The 16,393-nt window shown below is 43.3% G+C and overlaps 1 protein-coding gene across 2 annotated transcripts; it reads right to left on the bottom strand.

Moving 5' to 3' along the window:
- Window positions 1-467: 467 nt before the first annotated feature.
- Window positions 468-15,698, bottom strand: LOC149430903 (uncharacterized). Of its 2 annotated transcripts, XM_089665942.1 has the most exons (3): window positions 15,203-15,698; window positions 14,717-15,163; window positions 468-602 (listed from the first exon to the last, which is right to left on the bottom strand). In XM_089665942.1, exons 1-3 carry the CDS (start codon window positions 15,519-15,521, stop codon window positions 493-495), a joined length of 876 nt encoding a protein of 291 aa, XP_089522068.1. In that variant the 5' UTR covers window positions 15,522-15,698; the 3' UTR covers window positions 468-492. The 2 variants fall into 2 exon arrangements, with proteins under 2 accessions (XP_089522068.1, XP_089522067.1); XM_089665941.1 differs by having other exon boundaries at window positions 14,717-15,696.
- Between the last annotated feature and the right edge of the window lie 695 nt (window positions 15,699-16,393).

Below are 16,393 nucleotides of genomic sequence, written 5' to 3'. Positions count from 1 at the left end.
GTATTATTATTACCGCCACCTCTACCAAGGATGAGGCTTTTTACTCTTCTCTTCCTGCTGCAACAGGACCAAAATTCTGAGTAAATTGGTATGGTGCGGTAGAACCCAACTTCAAGCGACGTACCTCAATAGCCGTCACGGCTGGCGGGCTAGGGTCCCCCCCCCCCTCCCAAGGGGCAGCTGTGGTTGAACTCTGTTTTGACTTGAATAAAAATTTAATTTGAAGAGGTTTTCAATTTTTTTTCCCCATCTTGACCGGGGGGGGAGGGCAATGGTGCAGTTTTCGTATCCTCACCCTGGGCACTGGGTGACCTTGTATTGGTCAATCTCTAACTGACTAACCAACATATGTAAGCTACAAAGGGGGGGGGAAAGGCCTCCTTTGAAGCTCTAGCCTTGGAAGTTTCAGATGAAAGCCTAGTGAGAAAACACTTATAGAATGTAAACCGTCTCTACAAATAATGAGATTGGTGGGATATCTCCGTACCTCAGTCATCGGAGCATCTTGCGCGGCGTGTGCTCTGTCAGGATGGGAGACCTCGAATGTAACTTGTCACAAAGTGCCGGCACAACTTTTGACTTCTTCTTCACTGGAAAGAAACCTGTAACAATGCAGCAAAGATTTCAAGTTTAGACTACGTAGACATGCAATAAAACATACATTTCTGGAAACTCAAAAGACAAAATAAAAATATAATATATATATATTTAAATAAAAAATAAAAATAAATAAAAATAATAAATACAAAATTTTACTAAAATTTTCTGGAAATGTGGAGCCTGGTCAAACCAAGCTGTACACAGAATTCGCAAAAACAAAAAACAAACAAAGCATTCATGGCATGAAACTCAAGAATAGCAAAAAGGGCCCCCATGGCGGGTATTTTATTTGCTGGTGCCTTTTTTTTTTTTTTTTTTTTTTTTAAGCAGACACCTGTGTGCATATACTGAGTGGCCTCACACACAAAAGCACAAAATACACAGCACTGAAAGCTGCAGTGCGGGTCACAAGATCTTTTTTATGCCTCTCTGTTGTGGTACAAATTCCAAAATTCTCATTTTTATTTTGTATTTTGCTGGCCAGAACAAAAATAGAAATAAAGCTAAGTTTTTTTACCCAATTTTTTTAAATTTTTTTAATTTAAAGCTTTTGCACTTTGAATAATGACAGTATACTTCTGGGGGGTGGGGAACAGGTGTCCTTTTAATCCTGCAGGTGGCTTGGTTGCAGTAGGCTGTAACCGTAGAGTATATAGGTTTCTTTGAAGCTGTATGTATCCTCCCCAGCCCTTGCCCCCCCCCCCCCCCCCTCAAAAAAAAAAAAAAAAAAAAAAAAAAAAAGGACAAGGAAAGGCAAGTGTTATAGTCCCTGGGATCTGAAAACTTTAAGCTGAACTCTAGGCACAAAACAATATTTAAGAAAAAAAAAAAAAAAATTCACATTAAAATTTTATATACAGTGGGGATCGAAAGTTTGGGCACCCCAGCTAAAAATTTGTATTAATGTGCATAAAGAAGCCAAGGATAGATGGAAAAATCTCCAAAAGGCATCAAATTACAGATTAGACATTCTTATAATATGTCAACAAAAGTTAGATTTTATTTCCATCATTTACACTTTCAGAAATAACAGAAAACAAAAAAATGGCGTCTGCAAAAGTTTGGGCACCCTGCAGAATTTATAGCATGCACTGCCCCCTTTGCAAAGCTGAGACCTGCCAGTGTCATGGATTGTTCTCAATCATCGTCTGGGAAGACCAGGTGATGTCAATCTTAAAGGTTTTAAATGCCCAGACTCATCTGACCTTGCACCAACAATCAGCACCATGGGTTCTTCTAAGCAGTTGTCTAGAAAACTGAAACTGAAAATAGTTGACGCTCACAAAGCTGGAGAAGGCTATAAGACGATAGCAAAGCGTTTTCAGATGTCAATATCCTCTGTTCGGAATGTAATTAGGAAATGGCAGTCATCAGGAACAGTGGAAGTTAAAGCAAGATCTGGAAGACCAAGAAAAATATCAGACAGAACAGCTCGCAGGATTGTGAGAAAAACAATTCAAAACCCACGTTTGCCAGATCTTTCTGGAGGGATCGTGCAGTCAGACACTGGAGTTGTGGTACACTATTCCACTATAAAGAGATACTTGTACAAATATGGTCTTCATGGAAGAGTCATCAGAAGAAAACCTCTTCTACGTCCTCACCACAAAAATCATCATTTGAACTTTGCAAATGAACATATAGACAAGCCTGATGCATTTTGGAAACACGTTCTGTGGACCGATGAGGTTAAAATTGAACTTTTTGGCCGGAATGAGCAAAGGTACGTTTGGAGAAGGGGCACAGAATTTAATGAAAAGAACCTCTGTCCAACTGTTAAGCATGGGGTTGGATCAATCATGCTTTGGGGTTGTGTTGCAGCCAGTGGCACAGGGAACATCTCACGAGTAGAAGGAAAAATGGATTCAATAAAATTTCAGCAAATTTTGGATGGTAACTTGATGCCATCTGTGAAAAAGCTGAAGTTAAAGAGAGGATGGCTTCTACAAATGGATAATGATCCTAAACACACCTCAAAATCCATGGGGGATTACATCAAGAGGCGTAAACTGAAGGTTTTGCCATGGCCTTCACAATCTCCTGACCTCAACATAATTGAAAATCTATGGATAGACCTTAAAAGAGCCGTGCGTGACAGACAGCCCAGAAATCTCAAAGAACTGGAAGACTTTTGTAAGGAAGAATGGGCAAAGATACCTCAAACAAGAATTGAAAGACTCTTGGCTGGCTACAAAAAGCGTTTACAAGCTGTGATACTTGCCAAAGGGGGCAGTACAAGATATTAACTCTGCAGGGTGCCCAAACTTTTGCAGACGCCATTTTTTTGTTTTCGGTTATTTTGAAAGTGTAAATGATGGAAATAAAATCTAACTTTTGTTGACATATTATAAGAATGTCTAATCTGTAATTTGATGCATTTTGGAGATTTTTCCATCTTTCCTTGGCTTCTTTATGCACATTAATACAAATTTTTAGCTGGGGTGCCCAAACTTTTGATCCCCACTGTATATATCCCCTATGAGATGGGGGATATATAGATTATATTTTAAATGTGAAATTTTTTCTTTAAATTTTTGCCTACATCATAGAGCGGGCCTCGCCTCGTGTCCCCCCAAGGCAGGGGAGAGCGGGCCTCGCCTCTCAGCGGAGGAGAGCAGACCTCTCCTGCACCCGTCCCCTCAGCGGCGCTGCCAGTGTAATGGCAGTGCCGAAGGAGAAGCTGGAAACAGGAACTCGGCTTCACAATGAGGCTTGGAGCGCACAGGTGGAGCCGCTCCATCTTTGCTTGCCACACAAGGATTTCCCCTCTAATTTGGCGAGCGGCTTTTTCAAGCCCTGTCATAGGGGATATATATTATATGTTAATGTGAATTTTTTTTTCTTCTTTAGGGCCTATGACGTACAGTAATTAGTGTTGTTCATAGCCTGTGCAGAGAGCAGAATTTTGGGAGGGACCAAGCAGGCTCCACCCACTACAGGCTACCTGCAGAACACAAGAGGGGCGGAGACAAGACCAGTCACCCGGCACAAGAAGAGAGAGCAGCAGTGACCGGTCTTTATTACAGGAAGCTTCTGCACAAGTCAGACATTGCCAAAATGGTAGTATGGCAGCCCACCCCTCCACGCTCCTCTTTTGACATGTGTACTACAGAAGAGAAAACCAACCTGGCCATGCTGTATGGTAGAGGTAACGACATCACAAGACTGGAATTGAGTTAGAAAAGGTAAAATAATTGCCATATTATTCCAATTGCCAGGATTCCATAAGGCCATGACCCAGTGTGTTGGGTTCATCTAAGTGATCTGCATGTGTATAAACGGCCGAATATTCACTAGATAACTACAAGCACAACATTTTCTCAGCCAGCATAGGAAAGTATTATGGTGATGATATCCCCCGTGGCTGAAAGTTCTCGGGGGAACTTCTTTGTCTGGTTTGAATTTGCTAACCCAGTTGGTATTGATGCCCTGGGATTAGGCCAGCACTGGGGTTGTCTGGATATTCTTCCCTTCTCCACTGGCCTTAACATGTACACTTGAGCAATCCAAGCATGCAATGATTGTTTGCATAAACGATTGTTCGCCAGTCGAAACTTCCGACCGCCATCTAATCTGTATGCATGGCTTAACCTTTTGCCCTGGTCTATCTCCGTACTAACGCTGCCCAACAATGGAAAAGAGTGCGTCATTTAGGGGTCCACATCAGAAATTCACAGAGAATTAGAGGTCATGTGGAGAGGTTCCAAAGTGCGCAAAAACCTGCTAGTGAGTTATAGAATGGAGACCCTCATTACCTGCTGAACAGTAAACTTCTCCCCCTTACCCATGCCTGCTTTACTGTAGAACGATCCTGTAGTTCAGAAGACCCTGGGCCACTGCCAACCAACGGTTTGCTCTGCAGACTCTCAATGAGCATTCTAGGTGATATTCACCAACTTGGAACCCCCCCTTTCCCCACATACACACAGATTATAGATCAGGCACCCTTGTGTCAAGCCAGATTTTGAGTTTCAGTTGACGTACAAAGTTACAATGTTGCAGAAATGTGAAAGCATTTCCTAGATCACAGGTCTCCAAACTATGGCCCTCCAGCTGTTGAAGTACTACAAGTCCCATCATGCCTCTGCGAGTCTTGCCTGTTGCTGTCAGAGTCTTGCAAGGCCTCGTGGGACTTGCAGTTCAATACCTGGAGGGCCATAGTTTGGAGACCCCTGTCCTAGATTGTAAGCGCTAACGAGCAGGGCCCTCGGTTTCCTCTTGTAAGAAGTTGTATTGTAACTAATGTACAAACTATAGGAGAAGAAAGAAGAAAGAAGAAAGAAGAAAGAAGAAAGAAGAAAGAAGAAAGAAGAAAGAAGAAAGAAGAAAGAAGAAAGAAGAAAGAAGAAAGAAGAAAGAAGAAAGAAGAAAGAAGAAAGAAGAAAGAAGAAAGAAGAAAGAAGAAAGAAGAAAGAAGAAAGAAGAAAGAAGAAAGAAGAAAGAAGAAAGAAGAAAGAAGAAAGAAGAAAGAAGAAAGAAGAAAGAAGAAAGAAGAAAGAAGAAAGAAGAAAGAAGAAAGAAGAAAGAAGAAAGAAGAAAGAAGAAAGAAGAAAGAAGAAAGAAGAAAGAAGAAAGAAGAAAGAAGAAAGAAGAAAGAAGAAAGAAGAAAGAAGAAAGAAGAAAGAAGAAAGAAGAAAGAAGAAAGAAGAAAGAAGAAAGAAGAAAGAAGAAAGAAGAAAGAAGAAAGAAGAAAGAAGAAAGAAGAAAGAAGAAAGAAAGAAGAAAGAAGAAAGAAGAAAGAAGAAAGAAGAAAGAAGAAAGAAGAAAGAAGAAAGAAGAAAGAAGAAAGAAGAAAGAAGGAAGAAGGAAGAAGGAAGAAGGAAGAAGGAAGAAGAAAGAAGAAAGAAGAAAGAAGAAGAAGGAAGAAGGAAGAAGGAAGAAGGAAGAAGGAAGAAGGAAGAAGGAAGAAGGAAGAAGGAAGAAGGAAGAAGGAAGAAGGAAGAAGGAAGAAGGAAGAAGGAAGAAGGAAGAAGAAGAAGAAGAAGAAGAAGAAGAAGAAGAAGAAGAAGAAGAAGAAAGGAAAGAAGGAAGGAAAGAAGGAAGAAGAAGAAGAAGAAGAAAGGAAAGAAGGAAGAAGAAGAAGAAGAAGAAGAAGAAAGGAAAGAAGGAAGAAGAAGAAGAAGAAGAAGAAGGAAGGAAAGAAGGAAGAAGAAGAAGAAGAAGAAGAAGAAGGAAGGAAAGAAGGAAGAAGAAGAAGAAGAAGGAGGAAGGAAAGAAGGAAGAAGAAGGAAGAAGAAGAAGAAGGAGGAAGGAAAGAAGGAAGAAGAAGAAGAAGAAGGAAGGAAAGAAGGAAGAAGAAGAAGAAGGAAGGAAAGAAGGAAGAAGAAGAAGAAGAAGGAAGGAAAGAAGGAGGAAGAAGAAGAAGAAGGAAGGAAAGAAGGAGGAAGAAGAAGAAGAAGGAAGGAAAGAAGGAAGAAGAAGAAGAAGGAAGGAAAGAAGGAAGAAGAAGAAGAAGGAAGGAAAGAAGGAAGAAGAAGAAGAAGGAAGGAAAGAAGGAAGAAGAAGAAGAAGGAAGGAAAGAAGGAAGAAGAAGAAGAAAGAAGGAAAGAAGGAAGAAGAAGAAGAAGAAGAAGGAAGGAAAGAAGGAAGAAGAAGAAGAAGAAGGAAGGAAAGAAGGAAGAAGAAGAAGAAGGAAGGAAAGAAGGAAGAAGAAGAAGAAGGAAGGAAAGAAGGAAGAAGAAGAAGAAGGAAGGAAAGAAGGAAGAAGAAGAAGAAGGAAGGAAAGAAGGAAGAAGAAGGAAGGAAAGAAGGAAGAAGAAGGAAGGAAGGAGAAGGAAGGAGAGAGAAAGAAAGGAGAAAGAAGGAGAAGGAAACCTGCCAGGCCTCCCCCACCTCCTCCGTTTGCCCATCATCCCCCAGACCGAAAGTGAGAGCAGCCCACAATTTTGCAGTTGTCACCAGAATTTCTTTTTTTAAAGGAGACACCTGTTCCAGTGACAACTGTCTAGAAAGGAATTTCTCTCACTATAAAAGGCCTCATGCACACGGAACATTATAAAAACACCAGTAGCAGTCGCTACTTAGGACTCGTGTTAAAAAATACAAGTTATTGCATTTTTCCAACGTTTGCAAATTTTTTTTTTTTTTTTAGCAAAACTATACTCCCACAAAAGCTTGAGGTTCAAAGACGCTCAAACAACGGATAGCTGCGTTTTTCAGAGTTAGAGCGTTTTTACAGCTGAAAAACCCAAAAACAGTTCTGGGTTTTTCCAGCTTGAAAAATGTCCCTGCCAAAAATGCTGATTAAAACACTTGTGTGCATGGACATAGGATAACTTGCTGGGGAGTTTACTGGCTGTAGAAAGAAAACCAAAACAAGAACCAAAAAAAAAAAAAAAAAAAAAAAACCACACAACACCACAACCACACACAACGCCTGACACCCTGAACAGCAGCTGTAAAAACGCCCAGTGTGCATGAGGCCTAAGTGCTTCACGAAAAAAAAAAAAAAAAAAAAAAAGTGTATAAAAAAAGTACACCACCAACAATACTACATTGAAAGATCTCTGGTAATTGGTAATAACAGAAATTTTTTTATTCTATTCTTCTTAGAGAAGTACAGGGTACATGTTAAAATAGTATATGAAAAAGCTCAAATGGAATTATTAAAAGGATGAATACACAGGAAGAAAAAAAAAAAAAAAAATCAATATATAAATCTATTACAATGGTAAAAGGTCACATGGAAGATTTGTAATGGAACTAAATTCAATGCTGCCCCCAAAGCTAGAGAACTACATCTGCTCCAAAGTGAACCTGTTGTATGCCGTGAACAAAGAGCTGAAGAAAAATGCATCCAGGGGTGTCTGCCCACACATGGCGTTACCTTCTAGACCCTCCTAGGAGTGTAGAAACCTTGGGAGGTCAAATATATAAATACAAAACTAGAGCAGAGGTCTCCAAACTGTGGCCTGCAGGATAGATGTGGTCTTTTGCTTGCTTTTATCCAGCCCTTGGGGCACTATTCCTCCCAATTGACACCAACAATGAGGTACTATTCCTCCCACTGACACCAGAGATGGGGAACCAATTCTCTCACTGACGTAATTTTTTTTACTCCTACCGACCACCAAGCTTGAAGAATAGTTTACTCCAACTGATGCTGGGATATTTTCTACTCCCACTGGCCACAGTCCACCCCCCTAATGTTTGCATTACAGTAAACTGGCCCTTTGGTTTTAAGGTTTATAGACCCCCTGAACTAGTTTGGATAGGCAAGTTTTGGCTCACCCCTTCCCACCCTATGAAGCAACAGAAATGTGCAGGGACTAGACATAGGTGGGCCTCTGCTTAAACGAGCACCTCAACATTTTGGGCTCCTGGGGCACTCTGGGAAGCAGCATGAAGTTCAAACAAATCACATATCAAAGTTGGTGGCAAGCGTATTGAGAGATTGGTTTTAAAAACCATTCCCCTTCCTCAGGGATTTCTGCAAAGAACATTCAGAAGAGCAGCTGCTCAATGTATAAGTAGTAGCAATGCAGTGCCTAGTATGATCAAATAAGTAAAGAAAGGGGAATGTGAAACCCCAAAAACACATTGGCCACCAACTTTTAATTAACAGGATTTGAATTTGACGGACTCATATGTTGATCTTTTTGGAACTCCACGTCCTTCTACGCTTCAAGTAGAAGGAAGCCACAGTCCCTCAAAAAGGTAGATGACAACCTTGGCCTAGAAGCAGCCTGCAGGCCACATTAACACCTCTACCTGGTGAGGGACCTTGGGCAATACGTAGAGGGCAACCATGGTCTAGGATTAGCCTGCTGGCCACAATGACACCTCAAGTTATTACCAAAGGTTGCTCAACAGTAGAGGAAGTGGCGTATGTAGGTTTTGTGCTGCCCTAGACAATACAAAAATCGGCCACCCCCTCACCCATGGAGAGAGCCTCACACCCGACCAACGCCACCCCTGTGGAGGAGAGAACCTGAGACATTGACCAATAAACGCCCCCACCCTCACCTGAGAGAGCCTTCCACTACCATTGCTCCCCATACACCGCCTTCCTCACACGGCAAGAGAGAGAAAGATACTCACCTTCACAGCTCCAGACATCCTCGGGAATGGGAGTCGGGCTCTGCATATACAGTCAAGCAGCCCGCAGCCTCTCTTGGATCCCAGCTGATCCCCATGCTGCATGTGTCCCTTCTTCCAGGGGGCAGCTCTGCCCCCCCTAAAAAATGCCACCCTGGGCAAATACACCCCTGAGTAGAGGGCAACCCTGGTCTTGGTGCAATGTGGCCATCCAGCTGCTCCAAGACCAGGGATGCCGTCTACTCATTCAGGAACCTTTGGTAATAATGTGATGTCAATGTGGCCAGCAAGCTGATCCCAGCCCATGGTTGTTCTACACTTGAGACACTGGGTAATACCTAGAGGTGTCAGTGTGGCCAGTAGGCTGTTCCTAGGCCACAATTGCTCTATGCCCATTGAAGGTCCTTTGGTAAGGACTAGAGTGCAATGTGGCCATCCAGTTGTTCCTCTAGTCATCACCAAAAGGTTCTTCAGAGGGGAAAAAGCAATTGTGGTTTAAAAGCAGCCTAATGGCCACACTAAATCTCAAACTGCTCATCTCGTCAACATCAATGAATTTAGACAACCCCTCAGCACCATTCCAGATCAATCCTCTCTCATGGGCACCACTAGGCGAATTGCACTTTAGCTTTTAAGTGAAAAGATGAATAGTTATTACAGAAACTTTAAAAAAAAAATACATTTGTTGCATACACCAATCTTTAAAGACACTTTTTACATTAAACAATTGTACCGCTATTGTGCCGGTTTGTTTTTTTTTTAGCCTGACTTGTATTCCACTTTAAGGAACTTTCAGAGGCTCTAATGTATTGTCTAGCCCACAGGAGAGAGAGAAAAAAAAAAAAAAAGTTAATTAAATGCGTTTTTAGTTTTGTTCAGGATCCACTAAATCTTCCCCATTTAGGGCAAGTGATTTGACAGCTCCTTGCAGCATTGTACGTCTGCTTGGCTCAGCTGAGATCAGCAGGCCACAAAACTGCTGTGCCAGCACTTCTATTGTACTAGCGGAAAGGCAGCCAAAGGGAGGGGGGAGCAGAGCTGCCCAGGCTCACAGGACAAAGTGAAGAGTCTCCAAAACGCCCTGCTGCAAAACACTGCAGATTAGACTTGGCAAACGGAGGCTTTTGGATTGCGTGCCCTTGGCCAGTTTAATACAAATGAGACCCCCCCCCCATCCCCCAACTTTTCTGTAGACTAGAAGGATAGATTATACACATTTTTGTAGTTAAGCAATACCAACATTCAAGTTTGGTTGTTTATAGAGCAGAATATCTAGATTGTTGTAGGATTAGTTTTGTAGACAAATCCTGAGGAACACCTGCAGTATCATTTTGCCCAAGCAGGCATGCTTATGCCCTGAAAAAGTATACTGGGGTAAGAATAGTAATCATATGAAAAAATCCATTGGATATGAATACTTTCCAAAAATTGGTTGTCTCGGGTGTGTCTACAGTTGGGACACCAATATGATCTTACTGGGACTGGCCATGTAAAAGTCCTCTTGTATCTAGGGTTGGCCTTCAAAAATTGCAACATTCTAAATGCAGGAGATTTTAGATGGATATTTTTTTGTTAAAGCCTCTGTCAGGTTAAAAAAAGTCCTACATTCTCAAAAGAAAGTGTCTTAGTGTTGAAGACTCTCCATATTCTTACCCTACGTGGTACCTCTGAACTATCTAAGCTTACCAAACGTGGTACCTCTGAATGATCAGGCGATTATTCACTGCCGCTTCCAGATGGTACCTGGCCAAAAGGCAGGACCAGACAGAGCAATGATTGCCTCTCTGCCCCTATAGCCATTCAATGCCTCCACCAGACTCGTACCTCATGGCCATGGCTAGGAGGTGATGGATCAACCAATGATTTATGGAAAGACTTTGTAAAAGTAGCATGCTTGCTTTAGAATGAGTAGCAAAATAGAGGGGGGGGGGGGGGTCAAAAAGTTTAGGGTTAGGCCTGCTAGATTTTTGAAAGATACTGGAGTTACCCATCTGAGAGTTTCCTTTATTTCTCAGGAATTATATATTGGAGAAATCTCTGCACGTTCCCAGGTTTGCATGTCTACTGAGCCCATTATGAGGAGCTCCCACCATTCCTGCTGGATTGTGTACTCCTATTATATCGGAGACTAAAACAGCAACAGTATACACAAAGGTTATAGGAACACCTAGAACAGCCCTTCTCAACACAGAGTAACCCCTTGAAATAACTTCCTGGTCTCAAGGAACTCCTGCTAAAAAATGAATATATCTACAACTCATGATACATTAGTGTGATGGTCAGTGGGAAGAATGCTCCTTTCACTTGTGGTCATTGGGAAGAATTACTCCCATACAGATCGCTAAAAAGATCAATGGTGTCAGTGGAAACCTATCTGAGAGGTAGAAATTGCTCAAGGAACCCCTAGCAACCTCTGGAGGAACCCTGGTAGAGAAACCCCAACCCAGAACTTTCTGGTGATTAGGAACAGGAATTATGGAAGGGGGGGAATCTTGCTATTGGAGACTAGAGGTCATAAAGGACGTCAGAGACCAAAAACGTATTTTTTTTTGAGAGTCAGTTTTCTTAAACCTCCAGATTTGCAGACCTGGCAGATTATTCTGCCAAGTCTAATGTACAAGTCAGTATAGTTGGTGTCCAAAAATATGGGCAAAATGGAGAACTAGCAGAGTCATTAAAACTTTTGGCCGACAAAAAAAAAAAAATAATATATGACTAACCTCCACCAACACAAGTAGCTGCAGCTATAGATTCTCCTCTCAGCCATATACATAGTAAATGGGATTTCACGGTGGAGAGGGCAGGTTTCCAACAAGCAGGTGATGCAACATTCAGCCAAAGACTGCAATCAGGGTGTAGCAATCCTAAAGCAGTACTTACAACTCCAGCATCCTAAAATCAGTGAAGACACAAGTGTAGCAATCCTCAAGTACACAGTGAGGCAAATCAGTGTTAGGACACAATTCTGGAAGCCAACCAGGGTGACTGGAGAGCAGCAACAAAGCCACGGAGAGTGACAATGCAGCCAGTAAATACAATGCAACCGGGCCGAGCAGGCGAGGCCAGAGGGGAACTGAGGATACAGTGTAACATTGTACCAAGACTGATTACTCCCAATGCTGGCTAACAAAAGAGCACCTTACAATGCAGAGGAGAGGGTCCAGCTGACCAAACTGTAACAATGACATTGGGACCCATTACAGGAATGGGGAAAGATAATGCATCCAGTAAAATACAAGGTAACCTTATTAAATTCATTATAAAAGGCTGAGGACACATTTTTAACATTTGATTTTAAATCTGGGATTGCTTGTTGTGTCTGAATGAACCATTTCTTTTCAAAAATTACATTTTTGATAGGAAAAGGAAAAAAAAAAAAAAAAAAAAAAGTTGAATTCCCAATTTAGGACTTCAGATTTAATTGAAAAAAATTGGAGCATGGAGATGTGTTAGATGCCAGAAAGAAAGAAGAAAAAAAAAAAAAAAAAAAAAAAAAAAAAAGGAGACCAAACAATACTCAAAAGGATTAAAAAAAATTGTCAGATCAGCTGACTGGATTAAAGGTTATAGGGACATTGTTAGAGGGTTTAATGGAGCAACTGGGATACATTGTACCAATGTGTATATAGACCTCATTACTGGGCATTATAGATCAGCCAGGTTACATTGTACCAACGTGTATATAGACCTCATTACCGGGCATTATAGATCAGCCAGGTTACATTGTACCAACGTGTATATAGACCTCATTACCGGGCATTATAGATCAGCCAGGTTACATTGTAACAACGTGTATATAGACCTCATTACCGGGCATTATAGATCAGCCAGGTTACATTGTACCAACGTGTATATAGACCTCATTACCGGGCATTATAGATCAGCCAGGTTACATTGTATCAACGTGTATATAGACCTCATTACCGGGCATTATAGATCAGGCAGGTTACATTGTATCAATGTGTATATAGCCCATATTACAGGGTAATATAATAGATCTGAAATACATTGTATCAATTTGTATTTGGACATCATTACAGGGTGTAGAACAGGATACATTCTAACAATGTGTATATAGACATCATTACAAAGTAATATAATCAACAGGCCAGGATACATGGATACAGTGTACCAGCCTTGGCTCAATTAAGCGACGATGTAACAATAATAGAACAATCAGGATCCAACAATAAACCAGTCGAGATACAATATAAAATGCTCCATCAGTCAAAGCACGCTGTAACAATAACAGATAGGCTACAATGTAAATCTAACAGCCACCACTAGGATAACCAAGGCAGAAAATTGGAGTGTAAACAGAGAGCTCCCATTACCATCTAATGTATCATAATGGGCCCTCTGTACAATGGGTGGATGCAGCACAACAGAACAGCCAGGATACAATGTAACAATGCAGAGAGAGCCAACACTGCCTGCCCAGTACAGTGCAAGAGATGGTGAAATAGTCGTGCAAGAAAGGATTGAGGCCAAGGAAGATATTTTGTTCGGGTCAACCGGAAATACATTGTATATGATCTGTAGTTCTGATCGTTGATCTATCCACCCAACCAACATGGGTCAACCGGAAATCCATTGTACACAATAGATCGATTGCTCTGATCACCGATTTCTCCAACCAGCTTGGGTCAACCACTGTAAATGGTCACTTGCTTGGATCATTGATCTCTCTCTCTCCAACCAACATGGCTCAACCAGAAATCCATTGTACACAATAGATCATTTGCTCTGATCATTGATCTATCCAACCAGCCTGGGTCAACCACTGTACCATAAATACACGGTACATGGTCACTTGCTTGGATCATTGATCTCTCTCTCTCCAACCAACATGGGACAACCAGAAATCCATTGTACACAATAGATCGATTGCCCTGACCATTGATCTATCCAATGATCAGCTTGGGTCAACCACCATACCGTAAATACACTGCACATGGTCACTTGCTTTGATTGCTGATCAATCCACCATGGGTCAACTGGAAATACATTATACATGATCAATTGCTCTGACGGTTGATCCACTCAACCAGAAATCCATTGTATATGGTCACTTGCTTTGAATCGCTGATCCACCCAACCAACATGGGTCAACCAGAAATCCATTGTACATTATAGATCGCTCTGATCATTGATCCACCCAACCAACATGGGTCAACCGGAAATCCATTGTACATTATAGATCGCTCTGATCATTGATCCACCCAACCAACATGGGTCAACCGGAAATCCATTGTACATTATAGATCGCTCTGATCATTGATCCACCCAACCAACATGGGTCAACCGGAAATCCATTGTACATTATAGATCGCTCTGATCATTGATCCACCCAATAAACATGGGCCAACCGGAAATCCATTGAACATGATCGATAGCTTTGGTCATTGATGTATCCACCCAGCCAACCAGAAATCCATTGTACATGAATGATAGCTTTGATCATTGATTTATCCACCCAACCAACATGGGTCAACCAGAAATCCATTGTACATTATAGATCGCTCTGATCATTGATCTATCCACCCAACCAATGTGGGTCAGCCATAAATACATTGTACATGATCGATCACTCTGATCATTGATCTATCCACCCAACATGGGTCAACTGGAAACACATTGCACATGATTTTGTTCGCTTTGATAACTGATCTAACCAACCCAATAAATTTGGGTCAACTAGAAATACGGTGTAAACTATTGATCGCGGATCTATCCGCCCAATCTGCATCAACTGTAAATGCACTGTACATAATCACTTTGACTATTGTTGATCTATCCACCCGACCAGCTTGGTTCACCCTTAAATACATTGTACACAATCGCTTTGATCGCTGATCTCTCCAATCAAATCATTCGGGGGCCAAATGGAAATCCACTGTAGGCAATTGAACACCTATCTATCCATACAATCAGTTTCTACATAAATACACATGTATGGATTGATGTTTGACCGGCATGCCATTGTAGGATAACGGATACAATGTAACAGAGCTGAGAATAAAGACAGCCCTTTCTGATGGGCGGAGATCAGCTCTCGCTGCCAACAATGTAACATTACCTGTAATATGAGACACAGGGTGGCTCCTCTTGCAGGGTCCACTGCTGGGACTGAGTGCAGGCTGGGTCCTGTTGGGTTCAATGCTGGCACTTGGGGCAATGGTTGCAGGTTGGGTACTGTTGGCAAGTTCAATGCTGGCACTGGGGGCCGGCTGGGTGCTGTTGATGTTGGTACTGGGGGTCGGCTGGGTGCTGTTGATGTTGGTACTGGGGGTCGGCTGGGTGCTGTTGATGTTGGTACTGGGGGTCGGCTGGGTGCTGTTGATGTTGGTACTGGGGGTCACCTGGCACCATTGGCTGGCATTAGGGTGAGGCTGGGCAGCAGGGGCAGCTTGGCACCATTGGCTGGCATTAGGGTCAGGCTGGCCAGCTTGGCACAATCGGCTGGCATTAGGCTCAGGCTGGGCAGTAGGGGCAGCTTGGCACCATCGGCTGTCATTAGGGTCAGGCTGGCCAGCTTGGCACAATCGGCTGGCATTAGGGTCAGGCTGGGTGCTGGAACTGGGTGCAGTGTGGGTGACACCAGGGCCATGTAGGGTGCTGCTGGTGCTCCTCACCCTGTGGGGTGCCCTGTAGAAGGCTGGCACCGAGTCCTCCCCACTCTCCTCCCAGACATAGCGGCTGCTGGGTAGGGGCACCCCCCTCTGGAAGTCAAAGTCCCACCTGCGGCTGCTCTCCTCCTCCATCTCCCGCAGCCTGCTGTACAACTCCCGGCTCAGCTCGGCATGATCCACCGGTCCAAACAGGCTCCTGCACACCGAGGGGCCCGGCCTGGGGGCCACTTCTGCCTGCTGTACATTGCACATCTTTTCCCCCCGGGGCCAGCGATCACCTCCCGGCACCTCCACCCTGTCCCACCGGCTACGGCTCCGAGGGGACAATCGCTGTTTTCTACACACACTCAGGGGCCCCGCCCAAAACACGGGGAAGGCACCGCCCCCGGAGCGCTCGGATTGGACGCCCGGAGTTGTACGCTACACAGCTGATTCTGGCCTAGCGGTGAGGGTGGAGTCAGGCCACGCCCACTCTGCACTCATCGGGTCGGGAGGGTCAGGTTACTCTACTACAACTCTGACAGCTGCCTGCCGGGTCCTAGAGGGAAATCCCTTGAAGAGAAGAGCTGATCGGGGCTATAACAAAGCCTGGGTGTAGCTGGGGCATTTATTTTCATTTTCAGAGGGAAATTCCTTTAAGGGAGCTTGGGGCTTGTAAACAATTCACTAATCAGAAGCAACGGGTATGGAAAAAGCTGGATACATGCTGGCACCATCCAGGCGGCACTGCCAGCCGGGCTATCCCGAACAGTTGGGCAATTATTCCTTGTGATACCCATGAAGCAGAATGGGGGAGGGGTGTGTTTTGAAGATACCTTTGGCACAGGCTCCTAAAGTTCCAAAGGCAGTGATATACACTCACCGGCAGAGGCGGACTGACCATTCGAACACTCAGGCACTGCCCCAGGGCCCGGGGTCAGTAGGGGGCCCCATGAAATGCCTTTGGTACCTTTTATAGGATTTTTTGGGTGTGCTTTGAGTGTGGGAAAGGACACAGGGGCCCCATGATCCCCTATTGCCCGGGGGCCCCATGAGTTGTCAGTCCGCCCCTGCTCACCGGCCACTATATTAGGTCCACCATACTAGTGCCAAGAAAATCTCCCCCACACCATGACACCCCCAGA

This window comes from Staurois parvus, unplaced genomic scaffold, assembly GCF_062004578.1.
Source record: "Staurois parvus isolate SC_StPar_1 unplaced genomic scaffold, SC_StPar_1.0 ptg002421l, whole genome shotgun sequence".
NCBI classification, from domain to species: domain Eukaryota; kingdom Metazoa; phylum Chordata; class Amphibia; order Anura; family Ranidae; genus Staurois; species Staurois parvus.
This window is presented reverse-complemented; position numbering and strand designations above follow the sequence as displayed.

Bases quoted from the DNA above. Each gene is read 5' to 3' on its own strand.
- LOC149430903 (XM_089665941.1), bottom strand. From the start codon at position 15,521: ATGTGCAATGTACAGCAGGCAGAAGTGGCCCCCAGGCCGGGCCCCTCG. The intron at 603-14,716 runs GTAATGTTACAT...GCATTGTTACAG, and splicing joins CCCTGTGTCTCATATTACAG to GTTTCTTTCCAGTGAAGAAG.